The sequence below is a fragment of the Petromyzon marinus genome, chromosome 16, assembly GCF_048934315.1.
Source record: "Petromyzon marinus isolate PM22_M1 ecotype Great Lakes invasive population chromosome 16, UKy_Petmar_22M1.pri1.0, whole genome shotgun sequence".
Lineage (NCBI taxonomy): Eukaryota > Metazoa > Chordata > Hyperoartia > Petromyzontiformes > Petromyzontidae > Petromyzon > Petromyzon marinus.
This window is the reverse complement of record NC_133682.1, coordinates 2,733,673-2,758,911: the sequence shown is the minus strand read 5'-3', so window position 1 is coordinate 2,758,911 and position 25,239 is coordinate 2,733,673. Positions and strand designations below refer to the sequence as shown.

At 42.8% G+C, this 25,239-nt stretch overlaps 2 protein-coding genes across 3 annotated transcripts; one reads left to right on the top strand and one right to left on the bottom strand.

Moving 5' to 3' along the window:
• Positions 1-480: 480 nt before the first annotated feature.
• SETD7 (SET domain containing 7, histone lysine methyltransferase) lies at positions 481-11,836 on the bottom strand. 2 transcript variants are annotated; one of them, XM_076067423.1, is made up of 8 exons: positions 11,664-11,836; positions 7,906-8,035; positions 6,882-7,083; positions 5,819-6,011; positions 5,593-5,677; positions 5,040-5,157; positions 4,107-4,264; positions 481-3,981 (listed from the first exon to the last, which is right to left on the bottom strand). In XM_076067423.1, the coding sequence occupies exons 1-8, from the start codon at positions 11,701-11,703 to the stop codon at positions 3,804-3,806; spliced, it is 1,104 nt and encodes a 367-aa protein (XP_075923538.1). In that variant the 5' UTR covers positions 11,704-11,836; the 3' UTR covers positions 481-3,803. The 2 variants fall into 2 exon arrangements, with proteins under 2 accessions (XP_075923538.1, XP_032811405.1); XM_032955514.2 differs by having other exon boundaries at positions 5,593-5,674.
• Positions 11,837-13,894: 2,058 nt separating this feature from the next.
• On the top strand, positions 13,895-24,208 carry LOC116942975 (leukotriene C4 synthase-like). Its single transcript, XM_032955515.2, has 5 exons — positions 13,895-16,476; positions 19,570-19,669; positions 20,477-20,547; positions 20,896-20,977; positions 21,488-24,208. The coding sequence occupies exons 1-5, from the start codon at positions 16,419-16,421 to the stop codon at positions 21,624-21,626; spliced, it is 450 nt and encodes a 149-aa protein (XP_032811406.2). The 5' UTR covers positions 13,895-16,418; the 3' UTR covers positions 21,627-24,208.
• The last annotated feature ends 1,031 nt before the right edge of the window (positions 24,209-25,239 follow it).

Here is a 25,239-nt window from a genome sequence, read left to right as displayed (position 1 = left end):
CCATACACCCATCCATCAAATTCCCCATGGATGTGGAAAAGGATGGGAAGCTACCATTCCTGGATGTTTTGATCGAGAAGAGGCCTAATGGCTCGTTGGCACATTCCATCGACAGGAAAGCCACCCACACGGATTCCTATCTAAAGCCTGACTCCCACTACCATCCATAGGGTGACCACTCAGTTGCCTAGTATTGTACCATATTCACTATATTGCTGATGCCTGATTTTGTAAAAAAAAAACTCAAGCAATGTACACCACATTGGGGTAAGAGCTAACTTCAGTAGTTTATCACACACACTACAGCCACATATCGTGTTCTCTCTGGCATGTCCCTCATCTCGGGGGTCTGCCTTCCTTGGTGCTCTTTACTCATTCCTGGCCTGGGCCATTTTCCACTCCCATGCCACAATCCAGGTGTATTATTAACTGTCTATATTCTCATTGGTCATTTGAATTTGATAGACACAAAGGCAGCTCTAAATGTCAACATTCTTGTTTTTTTAAACACAAGAAAATAGACGTGTGTTCTTTTATTTTTTAGATTTCACAAAAATTACAGGGCTGTATGCAGCTCAATCGTTGCAGATAAACACCTTTATTGTGAAAATCACTTGTGCAGTAACTTTTGTTTATATCCATTAAAAGGTAAACTTGTTTATGTGCTCTCCAAAAAAGATTTTCCTGATCTTATGCTAAACAATTACTGTTTTTCTTATACTGGTAGGAACCTCCTGGTTACACCAGCCCACAGGGGATTATTGCGTCCGTCCGTCGTGCATCCAAAAATGGGAGGGGTGGGGCTGGGTGGAGAGGGGAGGGTGGGGAGGGGCTGGGTGGGAAGGGTGGGGCTGGATGGGGAGGGGCTGGGTGGGGAGGGTGAGGCTGGGTGGGGAGGGGCTGGGTGGGGGGTGGGAGGGGTGGGGCTGGGTGGAGAGGAGAGGGTGGGGAGGGGCTGGGTGGAGAGGGGAGGGTGGGGAGGGGCTGGGTGGGGAGGGTGAGGCTGGGTGGGGAGGGGCTGGGTGGGGAGGGTGACGCTGGGTGGGGAGGGGCTGGGTGGGGGGTGGGAGGGGTGGGGCTGGGTGAGGGGTGGGGCTGGGTGGGGAGGGGCTGGTCACCCCGTGGTGCCCTTATAAAACTCAACGTTTAACCTACTCACGCCGGCTTGTGCCCGCCCTCACAGTCGGGCATATTGTGCGGAATACACCACGTGGTGCCGCCGTTGACCCTGGCCATTGACCGAGCAACCCAACGTTCCTACCAGCTCCCTCTGCAGGAATGTGTTTCTAGCACTTGCGAGTACACAATTCAGACTTCGTTGTTAAAGCCGTGTAAAAGGTAAAGGTGAAGCCCCACAATTACATGCTCATGCCACTGCTGGTGGAAGGGGCCTCCTTAAGTGAAAACTTTCGTGGCCTATATTTGGGCACAGACCGGCATCCCTCTGTATATAGAATGTAGCCCACATTGGCCTTGTTCAGGTTTTTACTAAATTAATGCCAAAGTTAGTCTGTAGTTTATGCCTTTGCGGCCGCTTGTTATAAATATCGAACCACGATGAAAACTTGACAAAATAAATTATCAACACACAGCCCAAATTAGAAAGCTGCATTGTACGGGTCGAGATATATTGTTAGTTTGTATGTTGTGCTGCAACCCAGTTCACCCTTCCAAACAAGGCAATGTTTCATTCCTCTCAATGAGTTAATTTCATCTCCTGGTTGGATACTGATAAAACTCCCTGCGTTCAATCGTCACCGATCGAAATAACACCACTTTGTTTGAAGCAGCCGTTGTAATGCTTTCCCTAACTTTCAGCGCTCAACTTCAATCGTACAACCGTGGGTATCGTGTAAACAGGCTTTAAGAAAAAAAACAAGGTATACCAACCCAACTAAAGTCATAGCATCCTACAGGAAACACATCCCACTGCTTAACTGCATTATGCGTTGTTATAAAGACGATGAAAAACTGAAAACGTTCTGTGAAGTGTACCCTACAAAGTTCGCTTTCATATTAGTGTACAGAGCTACACATACTGAATTAACAACAAGGGTTTAGTTAAACTGTCGAAAATTAGGTTCTGCAGCCAGTTGCAATGAAAACATTGAGCATTAGCCACTATACTGCTTTAAGTTAAAAACTTAGCACCATTTAAGTCTTTTTTACAACTGGTCATAAGGGGGAAAGAAAAATCACACCAAATCAGTGATGTTTATTCTGAAATTATCTTAAAATGATTCAAGAATCTATATGATGGGAGATACTGTAAGTGAAAAATATTTGTCATCTCATTAATCATAACTCTTTAACTCCGCTTTGCACTTCTAACCTTCTTTGGCACTACCATTTCCCCAGCTTTACAATTGTAAAAAATGCGAAATAAAAACCATCCATTTTAACTTATTTTCAAGTCTCTGAATACTTAAACTCTGCACACCATTACACATTCTTATAAACAAAGCACATTTGTAGAGATCCCTTTTCACCATATCACAAGTAGTAGCTTTCACACTTCAAGTTAAGGCAATGAGGCTTTTCATAACGCATCCATCATTTAGGAATAAGAATTCTGGTAATAACCATCGATTGTCATTCGACACCTGTATATATTTTTTCTCTCAATAAAAATAAATTTAAAAAAATACAACCATGGCCCTTCTATATCCACATGGTATTACTATTTAAATATGCACGAAATTCATTACAATTGTCAGGATTTGTTATTCTGGATGCAGGCACGATTGTATGCATACATTTACCTTGTCCTCTTGTAATGGACAAGGAACACAATAGCTGCTGATGCATTGTGTGGCACAGATCACTTTAAAGAGGCACATTAATGGCAAAACAAATGGTGATACAAATTGTCCAAAATAATATGCATCCCTTTACATTTCTTTGGAAAACTCTTATTTGGGAAAAAATTATAGTCTAACTTTGTTACACTAACAAAAACCTAGCAATGGACTTTTGCCACTGAATAATTCTATAAATATATTGATATTAACTTAAATAATACAATATCACTGTAGACCTGGATTTTACAGAAATTAAGCAAATCACAGAGCAAATGTATTCCGTCACCCATGTGCTTTAAATCTTCATTGGTAATGTAAGCTCTGTGTGTGTTTACAGCGCCAAAAAAAGTTTTTTCTCAACCACTGCAAAAGGTAAGCTGTATTTTTACAAATTTGTAATTATCTAACACTTCACTGGTTTTTCGCAGTTGTGCCCCTTAGCTCTCAGATGTGTTCAAATGTTTTGCCACGTGTTGTTCGGCATGTCCTATTTATTGCTGAGCGTGCCGACAGCTTTCTGCCACACAACACGTGGTAAAGCCCAAAAACCGATCGGACAACTACTAGTCATGAAATCAAACACAGATGAAATGTCGAGACAAAACTCACGTACCATTCCTTTTTTCCTCCCAAGCCAGTTTGAATTGTCAGAGGACACAAATCACCAAATTTGTTTGAAAATATCAGCCATGCACTTAATGAAAGCATGAATGTGACTTACCCCTACAGCCAGTGACATCAACCTACATCTCGCTACCGAAAGGGGTTTTGGTGGTGTAAAAAGACCTTGTATGCTCGCCCATGTGCTACTGCGTAGGTTTTCACGGTTTTGCTGCATTTTTCTCCAGTGTATTTTCAAGTTGTGCCACATGTCATTCGAAACGATGTTTTGACACTTCGCTCCTCAAAAAGCTCCCAGCACGTGGAGAGATATGTCGGACATCATGCTGAACAACACGAAATATAACCTGAAAAACACATTGGGGTGGTTGTCTCTGCGTTTTAGCCTTGTGTGGCACTGTGGATCTCTAGCTCACGGATGTACCATTCCGGGGCCTCCGCCTGCCTCTTTCCGGCCGGGTTGTGGTCGTAACCATAGGCGACTGTCAGTTCTTCATCACGATATACAGCCCGCACCGTCCGCACACACTTGATTGGCCCAAACCGTGGGTGGTTGTAACTGCAACACAAATGTAAATCAAAATCCATTGACCTTGAATATTTACAAAAAAGTGGTTCATAAAATAAGATAAAATGCTCGTTTTTAAACAATGATATAAAAACAATCCTGTCGCAACTACTTACAAGTCGTATTTGCAGTTTGGCGTGAATGAATGGTTGGCCTTGTGGCCCAGTGAGGCACAGTATCTCTCCACACTCACGAAGTGCTTTGGTACATCAATGACGATGTCATCATCAAGGGAGATGGTATTGCCATTCAGTGACCAATCTCGTGCATCCACCTTTAAAACGTGGCAACAAAACAGGAGAAAAACAATGACAAATATGAGCATTACATGGTGTCAAAATGTTAAATCAATCTGTAGGTCTGCAATTACTTGCTCACTCCAATGCTGGAAGAAGGGCCTCTAGGGAGCCCCAGAGAAGATACTTGGCCTAATCTACCACAACGGCTAGACGTCTTGGAAGAGGTACCCACACTATGGGCCACCAAGAACGACCTGCCAATCAACCGTGGTAGACCCATTTGATTTAAGGAACTCGGCCGATGTTTCAATTGCTGCACCGTGAGACGGAAACGGTGACCTCTGGGTTGGAAACCTGGTCTGCTCATCATTATGATCAATTCAGTTTACAATTTACATTGATCTGTTGTAAAAACACACTTTTTTGTACCACACAACACATCAGCCTCCTAACAGAATTCATTAAAGGTAAATAACCATCTAATAATTGGCTGATAACACTTTGGAAGCAGAGAGGGCTGTAATGCTTGGGCAATTGTTGCTGCAGTGCTGACTTTGTGGCTGCTGCCTGCCCACTTGTCTGTGGTTCCTCACGCGTCCAAAGTCAATCTCTGTGTTCGAGAGTGAGCGAATAGGGCGCACGTTAAAAGTATGTATATGATTACTTTCCTTCTAGTTACTGTACATATACAGTCAAATGCGGAAGTCACACTGCACGCCGTTACACAGTGAGGCCACACAGAGACACCAAAAGCAAGGGGAGTTAAAACATTTGCAGGAGACTGCTGTGTTGGATTATCGCTGATCCTACCTCCTCGTGCGTGATCCGTGTGCCATTGTAAAATGCAGCCACTGTGCCCGTTTCCATGTCGACCTTGGCAAAGAGTCCCTCTGCTGCTCCTGTGATGAGCGATTGCCCAACACAAACTCTGATGGCAAAATTACATATAGTCAGAAACCGTCACGGTAATGGGTGGGTTTTAAAATATATATAATCTAAATACTATTATATTCTTGATTCTTTATAAAAATATAAAACAATTGTTTTATATTTTTATTTTATTGTTTCCCTTCTACGTGACTTTACCGAAAGAACCAAGAACATGAATTCCTGCAGTCACGAAAGCTTTAAATCAAAATTTTATTACTATTACTTACAGTTTTTGGTCAGAATGCCCATAACTTCAAATTCCCACCATAATTTGTCCTTGCATATTAACTTTATTACTTTTGCTGGTTTTAACTCTTCTCTGCAGGAAACAATTACATTTAAAATCCTCACCCAATGTATGTACATTATGGCCAACAAGCACTGCATTGTCTTTGAGCAGAAAATAAAGTGTCAGAATAGAAGTACAACAGACCTGTCCTTCTCATAAAGGTCAGCACAGAGGGGCTGTGAAGAGATGACAGTAGATGTTGACTTGTCCAAATGAAGTATGGGCCCTGCTTTGAGGAAAAAAATGACAACATTTTAGATCCATCAGAGCACTTTCATATACTAACTTTTTCAGCTATCCACTAAGGCAATACTAGAAACAATGGTTATTTTTTCAGCCGTAATAAAGAGCAGCGTAAAATGATGCAAACCTCCTTTGTCCACCTCAAAGCGTGGCTTCTCATTTTTGTCAAGACCCAGGAGGATAGCCGGCTGTGCCGAGATCATCTCGCCATCAGAAAAGCGTCCGTAGAACGCCGTTCGACCGTCTGGGTAGACATAGGCTACTTGATCACCCGTCATCTCCCCATCTGAGTTAACCTCTCCTACGAGTCTCCCGCCATCCTGCATTCATACATACAGATGTACAAAACATTAAAGTGTGTCTGGTGTGTATGGTGGTGCAAATAGCTAGACATCTCTAGTTTAACTTTTACCAGTTTAAAGAACACCCGAAACTGCAAATGGCTGTGTATATACAAAACAAATATTTTAAAAATTAGATGACCTTGTAATGTTTCGATTTAAAGCTTTCGTAACTGCAATGATTCATCTTCTTTGGTTCTTTCGGTAAAGTCACGTAGAATGAGAATAAAATAATAAATTGATAAAATAAAATAACACAATAATATTCTCACGACGTTTCGGCCACAACACAAGCGGCCTTCATCAGGTGAAGGGACGAGACTGTCTGGTAGGACAGCAAGGACAGCGCTGTCCTACCAGACAGTCTCGTCCCTTGTAATGGTTTAGCACCTCCGATTTGCACGGTTGGCTATGTACGATGCAAAAGAAGTTCAAAATTTTATATGTTAAAACAGCGACTACAATAAAAAAACGCTGCATTAAAATCTATTTTGTTTAACCAGGTGACAACTCAAGAGAACTGGATGAGTTAATTGCAAGAGTGACATGAGTTACCAGTAGGGGACAATTGTTGCCATGTATATCACGAGTAAATTCCTGGTAATTTTCAAATTTGGAATATTTGGACCCTGACGCAAAGCACACAATTGCCAATTCTTGCCAATAACATCAGGGGATCTTCAACACTCACTCTGAACCAGACGGCGCAAATAATTGTGGTTAGTACACCTACAATAATAATCGGGGAAGCCGCTGGAATTGAACCTCGATCCTATGCAACAAGTGGCAAGCGGGATACCGCTAGGCACGATCACCGCCCTGTGTCACCACTGAGATAACGCCACTCACGGAAAAGTAGATCCAGCAGAGGCCACAGCGCAAGTTGTCGCGGTACTGTCCGCGGAACGTGATGCGGCCCTCTGGGTCGTACTCTCGCGCCGAGCCGTGGAGCTCCCCGTCGACGTACGTGCCGTGAACCGTGCTGCCATCCTCGGCCGTGTACACCGCCTGCCCCTGCAGCACGTCCTCCACATAGTGGCCCTCCAGTGTACTGCACACTCCGAGCAATCGCAATTAACCCTTTCCCGTTCCGAGACGTCCGTAGGTTGCAGGGTGGGTGTCCTGTTCACCGCCGAACCTCATAACGCGCAAGTGGTTAGCGTTCATTTTATTTAGAGAGTCACATCGCCGTTGTTTTTAAAGACATTGTACTGCACTCACCACAGAGAACTGTAGCGACACGACCGCATTCTGTCAAAGCTGGCGCCAAACTGCACTACATGCCCTCCCGCATGGCCCTTTCCTTCCGATTCCATCCGGAATCGATTTGATCTGTTCCAATGACGTAAGCGTACGTAATCAGAACGGAATCGGAAGAAAAACCGACGTACGCATACGTACGTCATTGAAATGGGAAAATAGTTAACTCAAATCACCGTCTCTGTGCAGTACTTGTGGGATTCAAGCAGAAGGGAACAAGCTTTGGCAAGATGTGGGTGGCATCAATGGCTTTGGCGATAATGACGTACTTAAAATGGGGACGTCACGGTTGAGTAATATGCGGCCAAATTCATTTTCACGGCCATTTCTTCAATCAATGATGTTGCAGTGGTGTGGGAGCCCAGGACCGGTTCAGGTATCACCCACTACCGATGTTACCCGTAGCCCAGATTTGAACCCGGGTCACTTGGTTCACAGCGCAGTGTGCTAATCACTGAACCACCGCTCCACCCCTTTCCAAGGGGCAGTCATTAATTTGGGGGGGGGGGGGGGGGCAGTGTATAAAACGGGAGGCAAATAAATGAGTGATAAAAATTTCTGCAATGGTGTGGGCACTTTATTCAGGTAAAAATGTCCAAGCACATGGCCTTACCTTCCATCAAAGAAGAAGAATTTTCCAAGGCCATTCTTCTCACCATGGACAAAGTGTCCTTCAAAGCAGTCCCCTGAAGAGTAGGTGACCCTGCAGGAGCCATGTGGAAGCTGGTCGTCGTCCAATGGACCTGGGTCGTCAGAAACGTGGTAAACTATGAGTCTTCTCATTGCATGCACAATCAGAGCAGCAGCAATGATGGAAAACACGTGTGTCCACAGAGCATTGAGTTCCAGTGATAAAACGGTACTAAAACTATTCGATTCAGTGGGGTAAACGAGATGATAAAAAGGGTCAGGAACAAGGATAGCAGGGACAATGTAGCCAAGGATAAATCACGTAAGCATAAAAGGTGCACGAGGCAAAGAGAGAAAACCAATCGTCAAGATGATCTTTTGATTTGGGGATGCAGGGAGAGAATGAAGGATGAGGTGGAAATGAGGTGTCGTGGAGGCCTTTGGAAATGGTTAGAACAAAACTTTGGATGATGGAGAGACAGAGTAGTTGAGAAAGATATTAATGCATTGAGAGATGTTGTCTACCAACTGATCAAGACGATGCCTGGACACGAAGACCGAGGACATCAATGGTACTTCTTCTAGTTGTCAAATAAATCAGTATAATGCTTAAGTAAAAAAAAATTCGTTGACTTTTGATTTTATAAACTGACATGAAACCAATTCATTGTTCTTGCCACCATGTGACCAGACTGTGGCCTCTGAGTCAGTGGCTAATTCGGGGTAGGGGAGGCGATGGGGGCAATCCCGCCTTAGACTACACCACAACACTGCAGAGTTGATGCAGAAGAGCAGCGTCATCATCACCTGATCAACACGCAGCACCGTTGCCCAAATTAGAGGAGGCTATTTAGAAAACGTGTCTTGGTTAGATTTTCTTCTGTGCTAAGGGGCCATCTATTTAGTACGTACGCATGGAGGGGGTAGGGGGGGGGTTAACCCAAATGTGTACGCTTGCGTATGGGGGGGGGTCTATTGACAATGTACGCATAGGAATTGGGGGGCTGAAGCCTCGATACTCATTTGTCGACATTGGCCTTCAAATGAGTTAGTCCGGCGGTGGACTTTCTATTTGCTTGAACACGTTTAATATTATTAATCCTTGATCGTTTCTGCAACTGAGACAACATAAGCAATATGCGTTTGAGTATTTTACTGTTACACATTTCCATATGATAACCCACTTAATTTGGCTATCATTTGTGGCCAGGTCCGCTTCTGAAAATAAGATAGCTATAGAGTATAGCTAAGTGGGCCTTTCTTATTGCGTTTCAAAATGCGTCACAACCAATTACCCCACAGCAACCACTCCCCCCCCAACCCGTGACAAAAACCACCTTCAGGATGTGCCACTCAGTAACTAGCAAAGAGTTTTGAAACACAGCAGGAAACATCTGTGGCTGTTCCACAAGTTGCAGAGCGGATGCCGAGGGTGGCCGAGGGTGGCAGACAGCCGTGAAATGTTATAGCACCAGCACCACCACCATCAACCACCATGCGAAAACTAAAAATAAATTCCCACCAAACTCCACGCTCATTGGGAATTAAAGAGACAACCAACAGCTCGGAAATTACGGTGAATAGAAGCAAACCAACGTCGTGACTTGTTAGACTGAGATATACCCAGGGGCTCGACAACTCACCCTACTACATTTTACTATCTTTGCCGGTATCAAAAATGATGGGAGAACACGAATATTCGTTACCCTGTGCGACAACACAACATTTTACGACTATGCTGCTTGTGTTTTACCACTGATAGACACAACAAGTCACTGACAGACACAACAAGTCACTGACAGACACAACAAGTCACTGACAGACACAACAAGTCACTGACAGACACAAGTCACTTAGACACAACAAGTCACTGACAGACACAACAAGTCACTGACAGATACAACAAGTCACTGACAGACACAACAAGTCACTGACAGACACAAGTCACTTAGACACACCAAGTCACTGACAGACACACCAAGTCACTGACAGACACAACAAGTCACTTAGACACAACAAGTCACTGACAGACACAACAAGTCACTTAGACACACCAAGTCACTGACAGACACACCAAGTCACTGACAGACACAACAAGTCACTTACAGACACAACAAGTCACTTACAGACACAACAAGTCACTTAGACACAAGTCACTGACAGACACAAGTCACTGACACACCAAGTCACTGACAGACACAACAAGTCACTTAGACACACCAAGTCACTGACAGACACAACAAGTCACTTAGACACAAGTCACTGACAGACACACCAAGTCACTGACAGACACAACAAGTCACTGACAGACACAACAAGTCACTGACAGACACAACAAGTCACTTACAGACACACCAAGTCACTGACAGACACACCAAGTCACTGACAGACACAACAAGTCACTGACAGACACAACAAGTCACTGACAGACACAACAAGTCACTTACAGACACACCAAGTCACTGACAGACACAACAAGTCATTTAGACACAAGTCACTTACAGACACAAGTCACTTAGACACAACAAGTCACTGACAGACACAACAAGTCACTTACAGACACAACAAGTCACTGACAGACACAACAAGTCACTTACAGACACAACAAGTCACTTACAGACACAACAAGTCACTTACAGACACAACAAGTCACGGCCAACAAAGAGGGATCGGCAACCACGTGGAGTCCAACATCGCCATGGACGTGGAGGGCTTCACAAACAACAGCCACAGCCAGACAAACAACAACCACTGGTGGACAACAGCCACTGGTGGAGGAACAACAACAACAGCCACTGGTGGAGGAACAACAAAGATCCCCCGTATAGCCTTAACAGACTGTTGGGGCAAGTGCTGTTAGCGAGTCGCAGCTATGAGCAACAACAGCTACAGACGTACGAACGGCTGCCCCATGCGCCCAGAGAAGCCCACCAAAAACCGCACACACAACACACAACATACACACACACAACATACACCACACACACAACATACACCACACACACAACACACAACATACACCACACACACACCACCCCACACACACCACACACACAAACACACACCACACACAACACCCACACAACCACACACCACACACAGCACACACACCACACAACACACACCACACACAACACCCACACAACATACAACACACACACACAACATACACCACCCCACACACACAAACACACACCACACACAACACCCACACAACCACACACAACACCCACACAACATACACCACACACACACAACACACACACCACCCCACACACACAAACACACACCACACACACACACAACACCCACACAACCACACACACACAACACCCACACAACATACACCACACACACACAGCACACACACCACCCCCACACACAACACACACACCACCCCCACACACAACACACACACCACCCCCACACACAACACACACACCACCCCCACACACAACACACACACCACCCACACACACAACACACCACACACAGCACACACACCACACAACACCCACACAACACACATACACAACACCAACACACAGCACACACCACACAACACCCACACCACACAACACCCACACACACACCACACACAACACACACCACCCCCACACACACTACACACCACACACTACACAACGCACAAGGCAGCAGTAACACAACTCTTGTAACAAACAACAACTCTCGTCACGACGACGACGACGTTGAGCAGCAACTTGTCCACGTGTCTCCTACCCATCACGGTCTCTTCCACGCCGTCTTCGTCGCTGTCCATTATCGCGTTACCCTTCTGCGACTTTTCCCTTCTCACCTCCCCCAGGCCGCTCTCTTAATAAGTTCGTACAAAGTTGTTAAGGAGGTTAAAGAAAATGAACAACAACAACTAACTTTCTCGTGGTGGGTGGTGGATGGGTGGATGGGTGGGTGGTGGGGAGAGTTTTGCCCGTGGCGGAATCCTTCAACAAAAGTCCGCAACCAGGAGGGAGTGAAAGGGGCCGGCAGGCAGCAGGAAGAGCAAATGGAGGAAGGGCGACACAAGAGGAGGAGGAGGGAGTGAAGCTTGGTAGAGAGATGTTGTAGAGAGATGTGTAGAGATGTAGAGAGATGTTGTAGAGAGATGTTTGTAGAGAGATGTTTGTAGAGATGTAGAGAGATGTTGTAGAGAGATGTTGTGTAGAGAGATGTTGTAGAGAGATGTAGAGATATAGAGAGATGTTGTAGAGAGATGTGTAGAGATGCAGAGAGATGTTGTAGAGAGGTGTTGTAGAGAGATGTTGTAGAGAGATGTTTGTAGAGAGATGTTGTGTAGAGAGATGTTGTAGAGAGATGTAGAGATGTTGTGTAGAGAGATGTTTGTAGAGAGATGTTGTGTAGAGAGATGTTGTAGAGATGTTGTAGAGAGATGTTGTAGAGAGATGTGTGTAGAGATGTAGAGAGATGTTTGTAGAGAGATGTTGTAGAGATGTAGAGATGTTGTAGAGATGTTGTAGAGAGATGTGTGTAGAGATGTTGAGAGATGTAGAGAGATGTAGAGATGTTTGTAGAGAGATGTTGTAGAGAGATGTTGTAGAGATGTAGAGAGATGTTTGTAGAGAGATGTGTAGAGAGATGTTGTAGAGATGTTGTAGAGATGTTGTAGAGAGATGTGTGTAGAGATGTTTGTAGAGAGATGTTGTAGAGATGTTGTAGAGAGATGTAGAGATGTTTGTAGAGAGATGTGTGTAGAGATGTTGAGAGATGTTGTAGAGAGATGTTGTAGAGAGATGTAGAGATGTTTGTAGAGAGATGCTGTAGAGATGTAGAGATGTCTGTAGAGAGATGTTGTAGAGAGGTGTTGTAGAGATGTTGTAGAGAGATGCCTGTAGAGATGTTGTAGAGAGATGTTGTGGAGAGATGTTTGTAGAGATGTTTGTAGAGAGATGTTGTAGAGAGATGTTTGTAGAGAGATGTTGTAGAGGTGTAGAGATGTAGAGATGTTGTAGAGAGATGTTGTAGAGAGATGTTTGTAGAGATGTTGTAGAGAGATGTTGTAGAGATGTTGTAGAGAGATGTTTGTAGATATGTTGTAGAGAGATGTAGAGATGTTGTAGAGAGATGTTTGTAGAGATGTTTGTAGAGATGTTGTAGAGAGATGTTGTAGAAATGTTGTAGAGAGATGTTTGTAGAGATATGTTTATAGAGAGATGTTTGTAGAGAGATGTTGTGTAGAGATGTTTGTAGAGATATGTTTATAGAGAGATGTTTGTAGAGAGATGTTTGTAGAGAGATGTTGTGTAGAGATGTTTGTAGAGAGATGTTGTAGAGAGATGTTGTAGAGAGATGTTTGTAGATATGTTGTAGAGAGATGTTGTAGAGAGATGTTTGTAGAGATGTTGTAGAAAGATGTTTATAGAGAGATGTTTGTAGAGAGATTTTGTAGAGAGATGTTGTAGAGAGATGTGTGTAGAGATGTTGTAGAGAGATGTTTGTAGATATGTTGTACAGAGATGTTTGTAGAGAGATGTTGTAGAGATGTATGTAGAGAGATGTTGTAGAGAGATGTTTGTAGAGAGATGTTGTAGAGAGATGTTGTAGAGAGATGTTTGTAGAGAGATATAGAGAGATGTTGTAGAGATGTATGTAGAGAGATGTTGTAGAGAGATGTTGTAAAGAGATGTTTGTAGAGAGATGTCTGTAGAGATGTTGTAGAGAGATGTTTGTAGAGATGTATGTAGAGATGTTGTAGAGAGATGTTGTAAAGAGATGTTTGTAGAGAGATGTCTGTAGAGATGTTGTAGAGAGATGTTTGTAGAGATGTTGTAGAGAGATGTTGTAGAGAGATGTTTGTAGAGAGATGTTGTAGAGAGATGTTGTAGAGAGATATAGAGAGATGTAGAGATTTATGTAGAGAGATGTTGTAGAGAGATGTTTGTAGATAGATGTTTGTAGAGAGATATAGAGAGATGTTTGTAGAGAGATGTTGTAGAGAGATGTTAACGCCCTCCGCACCGCCGTTGAGCCGCGTCTACCCCCCCCCACCCACAACACAGTGGAGGCGATGAATGTGAATGAGAACAACGAACGTCACTTTGTCTTTCTGTTGTCAACAAACTGGCGAACTCACAACTGGTGCCCGACAAACGATGGTGGCTCGGAGTTGACTCTCGTAAGAGTTTTGTGGACGAAACACAGAGGCGCCCTCTGCCGAGCTTGTCCCGCAACAACAACAACCCCAGCAACAACAACCCAGCAACAACAACCCCAACAACAACAACCCAACAACAACCCCAGCAGCAACAACAACAACCCAGCAGCAACAACAACAACCCCAGCAGCAACAACAACAACCCCAGCAACAACAACAACAACAACAACCCAGCAGCAACAACAACAACCCCAGCAGCAACAACAACAACCCCAGCAGCAACAACAACAACCCCAGCAACAACAACCCCAGCAACAACAACCCCAGCAACAACAACCCCATCAACAACAACAACCCCAGCAACAACAACCCCAGCAACAACAACAACCCCAGCAACAACAACAACCCCAGCAACAACAACAACCCCAGCAACAACAACAACCCCAGCAACAACAACCCCAGCAACAACAACAACCCAGCAGTAGACTCAGAGTCGTGTCTGGAGAAGAAGAAACATCATAATAATGTTCAGTTCAGTTTCATGTATTTGGTATAGCCCTGTGAGCCATGCGGCTCTTGAATCGGGTGCAACCGCAACAAACAAAAAACATCTTAAAGTGACTTCGCGCAACAGAAAAATCCAGGAAAAAAACAGCACAGTCTTCCTAAAAAAAGCACAATTATATCAACGCTGTGTGCAAAAATCCCAGTGGGATGCACGTCAAACAATAACAACCATAAATGTGTGCGTTTTAACCCGTTCTGGCAGTGAAACAGGAGGTGTTTAAGATGTTCAAGCACCAGATGGAAACCTTTCGCGAGTAATCAAGTTCGCGTGTTCACCGCGCGTACTTGTGGTGGTTGAACATGCAAACAAAACTTGCTCTGATAATAATGAATATATGAAGCATTTTTATTTGAAGCTTTCGTGACTGCAGGAATCCATACTCTTTGGTCCTATCTGTAAAGTCACGGTAGGTAGAAAAATAAAATAAATCACGACGTTTCGGGCGCAACACACGCGTCCATCATCAGGTGGGAAAGCATGCTTTTTATTTTATACCTACGTGACTTTACCGAAAGAACCAAAGATTACATGGAGCATTGTCTTTGAAACCGATTGGTTCTGCACCAGGGACAGCAGCCTTCTTGATAGCCAAGTCAGACCAGAGCACAACGACAAGAAGTGAACAGCACAAAGACAATATCAGGCCATTTATAGCTCGTGGTGAGCAGCTACAAAATGGGACTTTTTTGCCATTATCAAAGTATGAAAAATAGGAATTGGTTTTACATCGTGGGACCTCCTTTGACAGTACCAAAATATGACAATAGGTTTTCCCCTTTTTTCTGGCAACAAAACAGCTGTGTTTAGATGTTAAAACACCAAACTGAAACCTTGCATATATTAGTGTTTTTTTTTTGTTTACATTCTGACCACAAGTATTGTGGTTAATGCAGACACGATTTCTTGTAAAAGGTTTTACCCTTTCTGGCAATGAAACGGGAGGTGTTAAGATGTTCAAACGCCAAATAGAAACATTTTTTGCAAGGAATCCTGTCTGCATTAACCACACGTACTGGTGGTGAACAATGTGCCACCCATGCACACGCCATTCTGGAGATAATCACTCCACAATGAACTGGTGATGTACGTGCACAACCCTCTACGACCCTGTTGTCACTACATCGTGTGTTGCTGTTCGCCCATCCAAACACTATCCAGGGTCATGCCTGCTTAGCTTTCGATATATCATCTAAATCGGGTTCCATCCCGGGTGATTTGGTCAAAGGGCTGATTTTAATTGCCACATCACGTTCACCGTGCTGTATAGCTTTGCATTACTGCAGAATGTACAATGCCAGTAATCCATCCGTCATTGACCATGCCACCTTCATTTCTCAATGCATATATCCGTGTTGGTCATTTGCGCTTTTTGTTGTCGCTACCATTGCCAACAACGCAGTATCACAATTTGCGGTTGTTGATGAGTTAGAAATGTGTCACTGGCACTCCTGTAACGTTTCCGACCCCCCCCCCGCCCCGTGTTATCTCAATGTGTGTCCACTGAAGCGTACTTGCATCATCCTTCTTACCCCCCCCTCCCCCCACCACATTCTTGTTCACGGCTTGACCGCACTGCCAGTGTCACCGCAGGCACCACGAACTCGTTGCTCCAGATTTGGTCCTGTGCAGTAAAAGCAGAAGCCGCAGAAAGTCAGAAGTCGCAGAGATCAGCAGCAGTCGCAGTAGCAGTCGCAGAGATCATCAGCAGCAGTTGCTCGTTTCAAGAGGCAAGGGACCACCCCAAAGTCAGCGAATTGAACCGACGGTCGCAGCGTCAGCCTCTTTGAGTGTGGACATCATGCTCTCCGACATTGTTCTGCTCGGTCTTGCAACGCTTCTCTCCGTGTTGGAGCAAGGTATTGTATCGTTAACTCACGGTACTCGTTGCGCGTATATGGTCATGTTATATCGTCAAGGTTCAAGTCGATTTCATGAGCCAGGCGAGAGATTGAGTCTTAATAATATTGTTTTTCCCCTTTTTTTTCTGGCAACAAAACTGAAACCTTTTTACAAGGATTCATGTCTGCATTAACCACAATACCTGCAGTCAAAATGCAAACAAAAAACATACTCTTCTTGGTTCTTTCGGTAAAGTCACGTAGAATTGAAATAAAATAATAAGAATAAAACAATAAAATGAAATTTATATTGTATTATGTTTTATTTTTATTATTTTATTTCAATTCTACGTGACTTTACCGAAAGAACCAAGAAGATGAATCCTTGCAGTCACGAAAGCTTTAAATAAAAAAATACTATGATAATATATGATGCATTGTCCTTCAAACTGATTGGTACACACCAAGGGACGGCTTTTTCCAGCAGCAGACATTGGTTGCCTTGTACAAATAGGTAAACAGTATGTCAGATGCAAGTTAAGTTATAAATAATCGACAGTCTAGCATTTAACTGTGATTTATTTGTGAGGGTAAGCAAAGGCACCGGAAGTGATGGAATTGGAGATTAACAGAATGATAACAATGTGAGGGGTTTTTTTCATTCTTGGCACAGTGCCCTGTAGTGTTGTGGTGCATCTAATTTAGAGGTTTTTGTTTTTGCATAAACATTGTGGATATGTAAGGGACTGAAGTTATGAGTGGATACATTTACAGATGAACCTATCCCAATGAATCTCCCTAGCGAGTTGACCGAAGGTGATAACAGGTCTTCAAGTAAAGATCACAATGATGAAGTGGAGCGTAGTAAGGGGCCGTCCATAAATGACGTCACGCACCCTGGGGGGGGGGGGGGTCAGACATTTGTGACGATGGGGGGGTTTGAGAAATGTGACGTCACATCAAAATGCGCAACTTTAAATAAATATAGACAACACGTTCTACTTAATTAAATATACTTTATAATAAATGTTTTCTCCTACAACATCAGAGTGCAGCGGCACATTAAATACGCACTACAATGACAATAGTTTAAAGCGATTTGAAGCATATTTTCTATTTTGGGGGGGGGGGGCAGAGCTTTGTGACGTCATATTTGAGGGGGGGTCCGACTTTGTGACGCTGTGTGACGAATGGGGGGGGGGGGCGGGCGTCAAAAATCGTCCGAAATCGCGTGACGTCATTTATGGACGGCCCCTAAGGGGTAATTAAATAAAGGATTGAGCAAATCTAAAGTGCTTTTAGAGGTGAATTTGTACTGTAGATGTCCTCATCACCAATTATTTGTCTACTGCTGGATGAAGGCACCCCGAGTCGTCACAAAACCCCTTATCGGTCTCGCGATGCAAAACCAAACCACGTGGCGCTTCCACATTGATTGAATATACTGTTACCATATACCAACACAGGTAGGCAGACGATACGTCTCGTAAATCTGTCTCTCCGTATAGTATATAAAAAATATAAGTTTCTTACACATCCCATCGGCGTTCTGGGAGTACAGGTACATTATTACAGTGGCATTAAGTATAGGCAAAGTGTAAGAAGTATAAGCAGCGTAAGAAATTATTTATATTTTAATGTGGGGGAGAGACATATATAGAGGCATATTGTCTGTTAATCTACCTTGTTTTACATATATTTATATTCTTCACAACAACGCTTGAGATTATTTTGATTAATGTACATAAGCTTGCGTCGAACAAAGGTGACATCTATAGCATCTGGAAATTAGTAATATGAGTGAATTTGCCAATTCACCAGCATTGATTCTAGCAAGCCGAATTCTGCCGATAAGACGCTTGATGTCGAAATCCAGTGCCGCTGTGGCCAGTGGAGTAAAACTCTACCGCTTTACACCAAACTTGACCACATTTCCGTCACGTGAACACGCCTAGAGGGCATTGCAAAAAACCCAGGAAGTGGGCCCCACATGTTATTATTATTCAGCTTTATAAACATTCCAAACGCCAGGCACAATGAGTAAGAGATATTCTGCTTTGACAATCATTGCTTCAGCTCCAGATCTTACTCTCCAATGTTGTGTATGAGGAAAAAGCCATCACTGGTGTTACATTTCGTACCAACATTATTTTGACTACAGTTTTTGGGAAGCCTCCACCCAGTGGAACTGCATGACCACAACATTCATATGTTATTTTATCAATTGCCCAACCTCCGTTTAACGAGAGATGTACATTAAAAGCGCCGTACCCAGTTTTTCATAGTGTACTTAGTTAAAGCAACACGAGATGCGCTCGTTTAAATTAGCAATGTTCACCTCTTATTTCAAGTATGCATTTACCAAATCTATATATTTTTATCGACTTAATTTCTTGTTTAAACAATGCCTCTTCATGCACCCGGACATTACAAACGAATAGTGCTTGCGTAAGGGTTTTCTTTAGGACACCTAAAAGTAATAATCTAATGATCCGGGACTTCCGATTAGCAAGGTTGGCTACGTACGGTGCGAAAGAAGTTCAACATGCATACATACAATGGTCACGTGCGCGCACAAGGTTCCGTGTGCAATTAAACGTGGTACTGTGTGAAATGGGAGAAAAAATAAAAATTTTGCGGTTAAAAAAACGGTACATCCAGTCGTCGTCTCGATTTGAGGGAAGTATATGTCGTGACTTTACCGAAAACAGGTCCCTGCAGGGTGGGCTGGTAGGAACATTGGAATTTTGCGCAATTTTATTACACCCAACAGCACGAGATTTCACTTCGTTAAAGTATTGAAAGGGGACGGACGGACACATTAATCTATTGCAGGCTGGTACACTCAGTTTACAAATTCGTTCCTACCAGTATAACTAAACAGTATATGTCGTGGGTTGCAATCGACCCTGCAAGCGACCCCGACCTGGTTGACAACGAAGTTACTTATCATCACGTGAACATTTATAGTTCGCCAAATAATCTAAACGAATGTTGATTCTAAATGTAACATGCAAACTCCAAACACTGTATATTTTTTTGCCGAAGGCTATGTGCTGGATATTATTATATTATATACGTGACTACCTCTTGCCTTTCATTCTTCCTCAGCATATTTCGTCAGTAAGGTTTACCAAGCCCGGCGCAAGTACAAAGTCAGCCCTCCTGCCATGAACGGACCGCCCGAGTTTGATCGAATCTCAAGGGCACAGTGAGTCGATACTATTGTAATCCCGTGTTGCAAATGGTAAACAACACACGCATGTAGAAATAACATTTGTTGTTTCCCCGGGGATGTGAGCTACGGTTGACCATGCGTCGTCACTTGTATCTGCATAAACTGCAGCCATAGATGGCAGCAATGGCCTTAAGTAAAGAACTTGGATTTTGTCATCGATGTAAAAGCCGCAATGACCGATTACAGATCATCACCGTGGCCCTAACATTAGTACAACCCACGGTAAAAGCTGAACAAGTAGTCATCGGTGGAATTAATTCATTCTGGTCACAGTTGTTTTTGTATTAAGGTTCACTAATATTCTTACAAAGAGTAAAATGTTGCTTATAAACACATTATTTATTGTTGTTGAATATTATAGATACAATAATATACTTCATAAGAAGAACTCTGTACTTGGTATTTATATAATAAATAAATAAAAATGATCCATTTGACTTTCCAGACCAATAATACCCAATCGCTTGGTGGACTAAGAAATATGTTTATTTATATGTGAATACAGAATGGAGTTGTACAACAAAATATTGAACCAGTGCTAAACTTTATGGGGCTACATGTGTTATTGCTTGGGCAAATTTTATACAAAATAGCCCCTGTGTTGTTATTTTTCCACCCAGAGTCAAAAGCAATAAACATATCCTTTCATTTGAAAAGTTTCAGTTTCAAGCAATGGCAAACACTTCTCAACCAGCATGTTTTCTTTGGGCAATTAATGCCATAGCCAATTTTAATAAAACCATTGACACTCATAACCACGCTTTACTTTTCTTCTTCCAGAATCAACAGCTTTGAATACTACCCAATGTTTTTAACGATCATGTGGACTGCCGGTGTATTCCAACATCAAGGTCAGATTCTCCTGTAAACATGTCAGTTGCATTCCTTGTGCAAGTTGCATATGCAGCAATCTCCAAAAGCAACTGTCCACTAAGACCATATACGGTCCAAATTTTTTTCCACATAATACACACTAATTGTAATTCAAGCACATGTGAATCATTTATAAGGGTTCCTGTGAAACAGGAATCATGTCTTTCATCGCGCCCATTTGAAAAAACGAGCTATGATACTCCATGGCATACAAGATTTAGTGTGTGTTCTGATACATGCACAATATGTGTGTATTTGTCACGTGTCAGAGTGACTTCTGTTGGTTACCTCTATTTATTGTACATGTCTTCACTTGTTCTTCCCAGTCCCAGCGTTTGTAATTGGGCTTGGATACCTGGCAGCGCGATTCAAGTACTTCCACGGCTATGCTGAGGCTGCTGAACTGAGGTGACTACTCCATGCACCGCATCACGCTCGCCACTTGCGAGGCATCATCATTAGGTACACAGTAAGGCCTTGGTTAATGCGGGAGATGAAATCCTAAAAAGTCCCGCGTTAGGGGCCGTCCATAAATGACGTCACGCGATTTTTGACGATTCCCCCCCCCTCCTTCGTCACACGGCGTTTTAGCGAAAACGCGGTTGTGTGAACACCACGCGTTAAGCGAGTACTTGCCGCAATTGTTGCTGTTATTCAATTTTAATGGGATACAGCTGTACTGGAGCCCCTAGGCTTAAAATTAGATTCATTTATTTTACTGGCCGTACTTCACCACACTGGTCAGTGTAGGGTCGGTGGAGGTGGGGGAGCAGAGATGTGGGAGCGTACATTTGAATTGCAATAATGTATTTGGCTACACTACCCTTTGCTACACTGGAGCAGCCCAGTTATACCTGCTGGCCCATTCCAAAATGTTGTGTTGTTGCTCATCACTGCCCACCGCATGCCCTAACGCAGGGTGGTTCCACTGCGTGTGGCTGCGCTGATGCTGTGGATACTGGTGGGGCTGGCTGCCATCGGAATCGGCAAGGTGATAGTCTACAAATATGCGTACAAGGACATTCTCCGCGTCTCCAGATATTTCATGGGTAATTAAAATTCTGCCGTGACCCAGGCTGTATTTTTGGTTTGATTTTGCACGTAGCTTTTCACAGCTATTCGCATTACAAGTGGTCTTTCTGTATTAAAACGCCTGTTAAGTATTACTGCCCTAATGCTTTCACCGCAACAATTGCAGGCATGAACTTGTTATTTTTTGCCAAACCAGTTATGGATTTTTGTGTTGTGTTGAGCTGCAGGGAATAGGTCTTGCCGTGGCATATAGAGTAACCACAATTGTATATTTCACTTGCCTTATTACTCATATGACAGTTTCATGTTTTTAATGTTACATTTGATTAAATTTGTGTTTTGTATGCATTAAATGGCAATTCCATGAATGATGGGCTGTAAATGTACATCTATGAGGTCCAGCAATGAATGTATTACATCCATAATAGTTCAGCCATGAGTTTCTAATGTAGGCTTCGTTCAAATAAGTCCTGTTCCACACCAATATATTGGTTCCATTGATCACGTACCAATACATTTCATTCAGTCCAGGGGCCCAAGTACAGACATTTTTTGTAAAATCTGGCAAGCTGTGAATGTTGTAGGCAAATATTTGAATCCGAGTGAGGTCACAAATCTAAGGATATGGCAGCAGTTGCTAGGGATGATGTCATCACACCCACTGTGCTAACCAATCGGCTGACTAGAAGAGAACCCCATGCAACATGGCCATCATGATGTCATTTCTCTACACTTCAGCAGGTCTGTGATTGAGGTAAGTCCAGTATAATTATGTAATTCATGTTTAATATAATCGTTATTAATGCAATTATTATTGTGAATGTATGATATTCATATTAATAATTGAATTTTACGATGTTTATTTTGACAATTGACATAGGAGTAGTCCTGACCACCCCTGGTTTTTCTCCTAACTTTTGCAGCTTAATCAACTCCCTTTAATGGAATCGGAGTTATGACAAGTGTTAGGCAAGGCAATTTCTAAAATCGCATAAGTCGTTCTGCACTTGGGGCCCCTGGACGTCTTCAGATTAAATTTCTTTATTTTTCAAGATGTTTTCTAAAATGCCCTCGATGGCCTCTGACACGTATGCTTGGGTTGACTCAGATCTGTGAGGTGAGTCCCCTGGATGAAGCTACAAATTGTTTTAATAATAGGGTTTTTCCCCATTTTTCTGGCAACAAAAGATACAAATTGTATCTTTCAAAGCGAGCGTCATACGCTCCATGCTGTGCTTTGGGTGTTGTAACACATGCGCGTTTGGTAGTGCGACTTTCTCAATTTAACATGGAATTTGTTTTGCACGGTTGCTGTTTCCCCGCGATAACTCACATGGGCTTCTTTGGTTCTTTCGGTAAAGTCACGTAGAATGAGAATAAAATAATAAATTGATAAAATAAAATAACACAATAATATTCTCACGACGTTTCGGCCACAACACCAGCGGCCTTCATCAGGTGAAGGGACGAGACTGTCTGGTAGGCCGCTTGTGTTGTGGCCGAAACGTGGTGAGAATATTATTGTGTTATTTTATTTTATCAATTTATTATTTTATTCTCATTCTACGTGACTTTACCGAAAGAACCAAAGAAGATGAATCATTGCAGTCACGAAAGCTTTAAATCGAAACTCACATGGTGCTTAACTTACACTGAGAGTGTCATCTGCTTGTGTGAATGCCCTGCTGAATCACGTGACTGCGTTGAGGTGGTGAAAAGATCTCAGGAATGTTTTATCCAAAGGTGCATTTTATTTCGAATTGTCTTTTCAACCCCCAATGAAATCATCATACAAACCTTTGATTGGGGCTGGACATCTATGCAATTTTAACGATAGTTTTACCATGAAGTGGACATCCATTGCTGCACGAGATAGTTCGCAGTGATATTTTTTTTGTTATTGAGGTATAACTTGGTATTTAAAATGCGTAATAAGAAAAAACGCATGGAGCGGAGTAAAGTGTTTTAGATGTGTGCGGATGAAGGCCCAAGCATTTGAAGGTTATTTGGTTATCCATCGCCATGCTGGTAATTGCTCAGGGAACATAGGTGGTGGACGAGAGCTCAATAAAACTTTTGTTTTGGTGCAATTGCCTATGCTAACAATATATTATTGGTTATTTCGGTAAAGTCACGTAGAAGGGAAATAATAATATTATTATTTTATTTCCCTTCTACGTGACTTTACCGATAGAAAACAAGAATATGAACCCCTGCAGTCACGAAAGCTTTAAATGGAAATTTTATGCTGACAATGTTGTCCACAACAGCCTACAACACGTGTCTTATGCATGGCAGTTGCCCATCTGAGCACTGACAAAATCAAATTGCATGGAGGTCATTCCAGTTGATTTGGTCATATCCATTTGGCATTTTATACGAAGTGAAATATTTTTTCATGGTTGTTGTCTTGCACCATCTTAATGGGAAGTATAGTATTAACAGTGCTAATCCAGGTCTTTATTAAGTGTGATTGTCATGTAAAAGCTTTTCATATTTCGATTAATATTATAAGTTAAATAGTTTGTTTTACTTCAAATTAACTAATACGTGTTATGTTTCTATTTTAAATGCGTACTCTGAAATAAATGGCTACCAAGAACTATACAGCGATTGTTACTCGTTTTGTTGTGGCAACAAACGGTGTTATTTGTTAATCGTTATCATCAACCAATCCTTCACAGTCCTGCAGTGCCACAATCTATCTCACTCCTGTACAAACACTTATCTTATTTGTTCAACTCTGTGGATAAGCCGTCATCGTCACTGGTGCATTATCTCCTTTGCCTATCGTTATATTAATGTTTTGTTTGCCTCCGACGAGCACGGCTGGCTACCTATGGTGCACAAAAAAGTTCACACATACATAGTATTTAAAGTTTTAAACAAACACAAGATCCTGGTCCGGTTCAATACAGTACACAAAATCCGTGACCTGATCCCATCCGTGAAGGATGTCGTTCCTGACTTACAGTACCCCGGGGTTTACAAACTGAGCTGCACCTGTGGTGACTGCTATATCGGGGAGACGAAACGACATGTCTCTGACCGAATTCGCGAGCACAAATCAGATTTGAAACACGGCAGAACGAATTCTTCTGCCGTAGCTGATCACTGTTACAACGCTGTGGGTGATCACGATATAGTTTTCTCCGATAACAAGGTTCTCTGCAAACCCACGGGTTTTTATCAGAGATTTGTCCACGAGGCAATTCAGATTTACAAACACAGACACAATTTCAACCGAGAGGATGGTTTCAAATTAAGCAATCATTGGAAAGATGTTCTAAATCAAACCAAACATTAAACTAATTTTCAATGGTACAGTATATTTATTCAAGTAGTGGTATTCCAAACTTTCACAGCAGCTTATTTCCCTTCACACCAACATTATGTAAACTCACCCTCACCGTGCCGGTCCAGTACATCATTTTATGCTAATTCCTTTGTCAAGACGTTTTTTTGTTTCCTCCCACACAGCTTAAAGGACGCAACCTGGGCTTGCTGTCCTCACTCCAACGCTGTCCTCTGGACAGTCCAGTCCCTTCACCTGATGAAGGCCACTTGTGTTGTGGCCGAAACGTCGTGATTTTTTGTTATTTTATTTTTACCTACGTGACTTTACCGAATAGAACCAA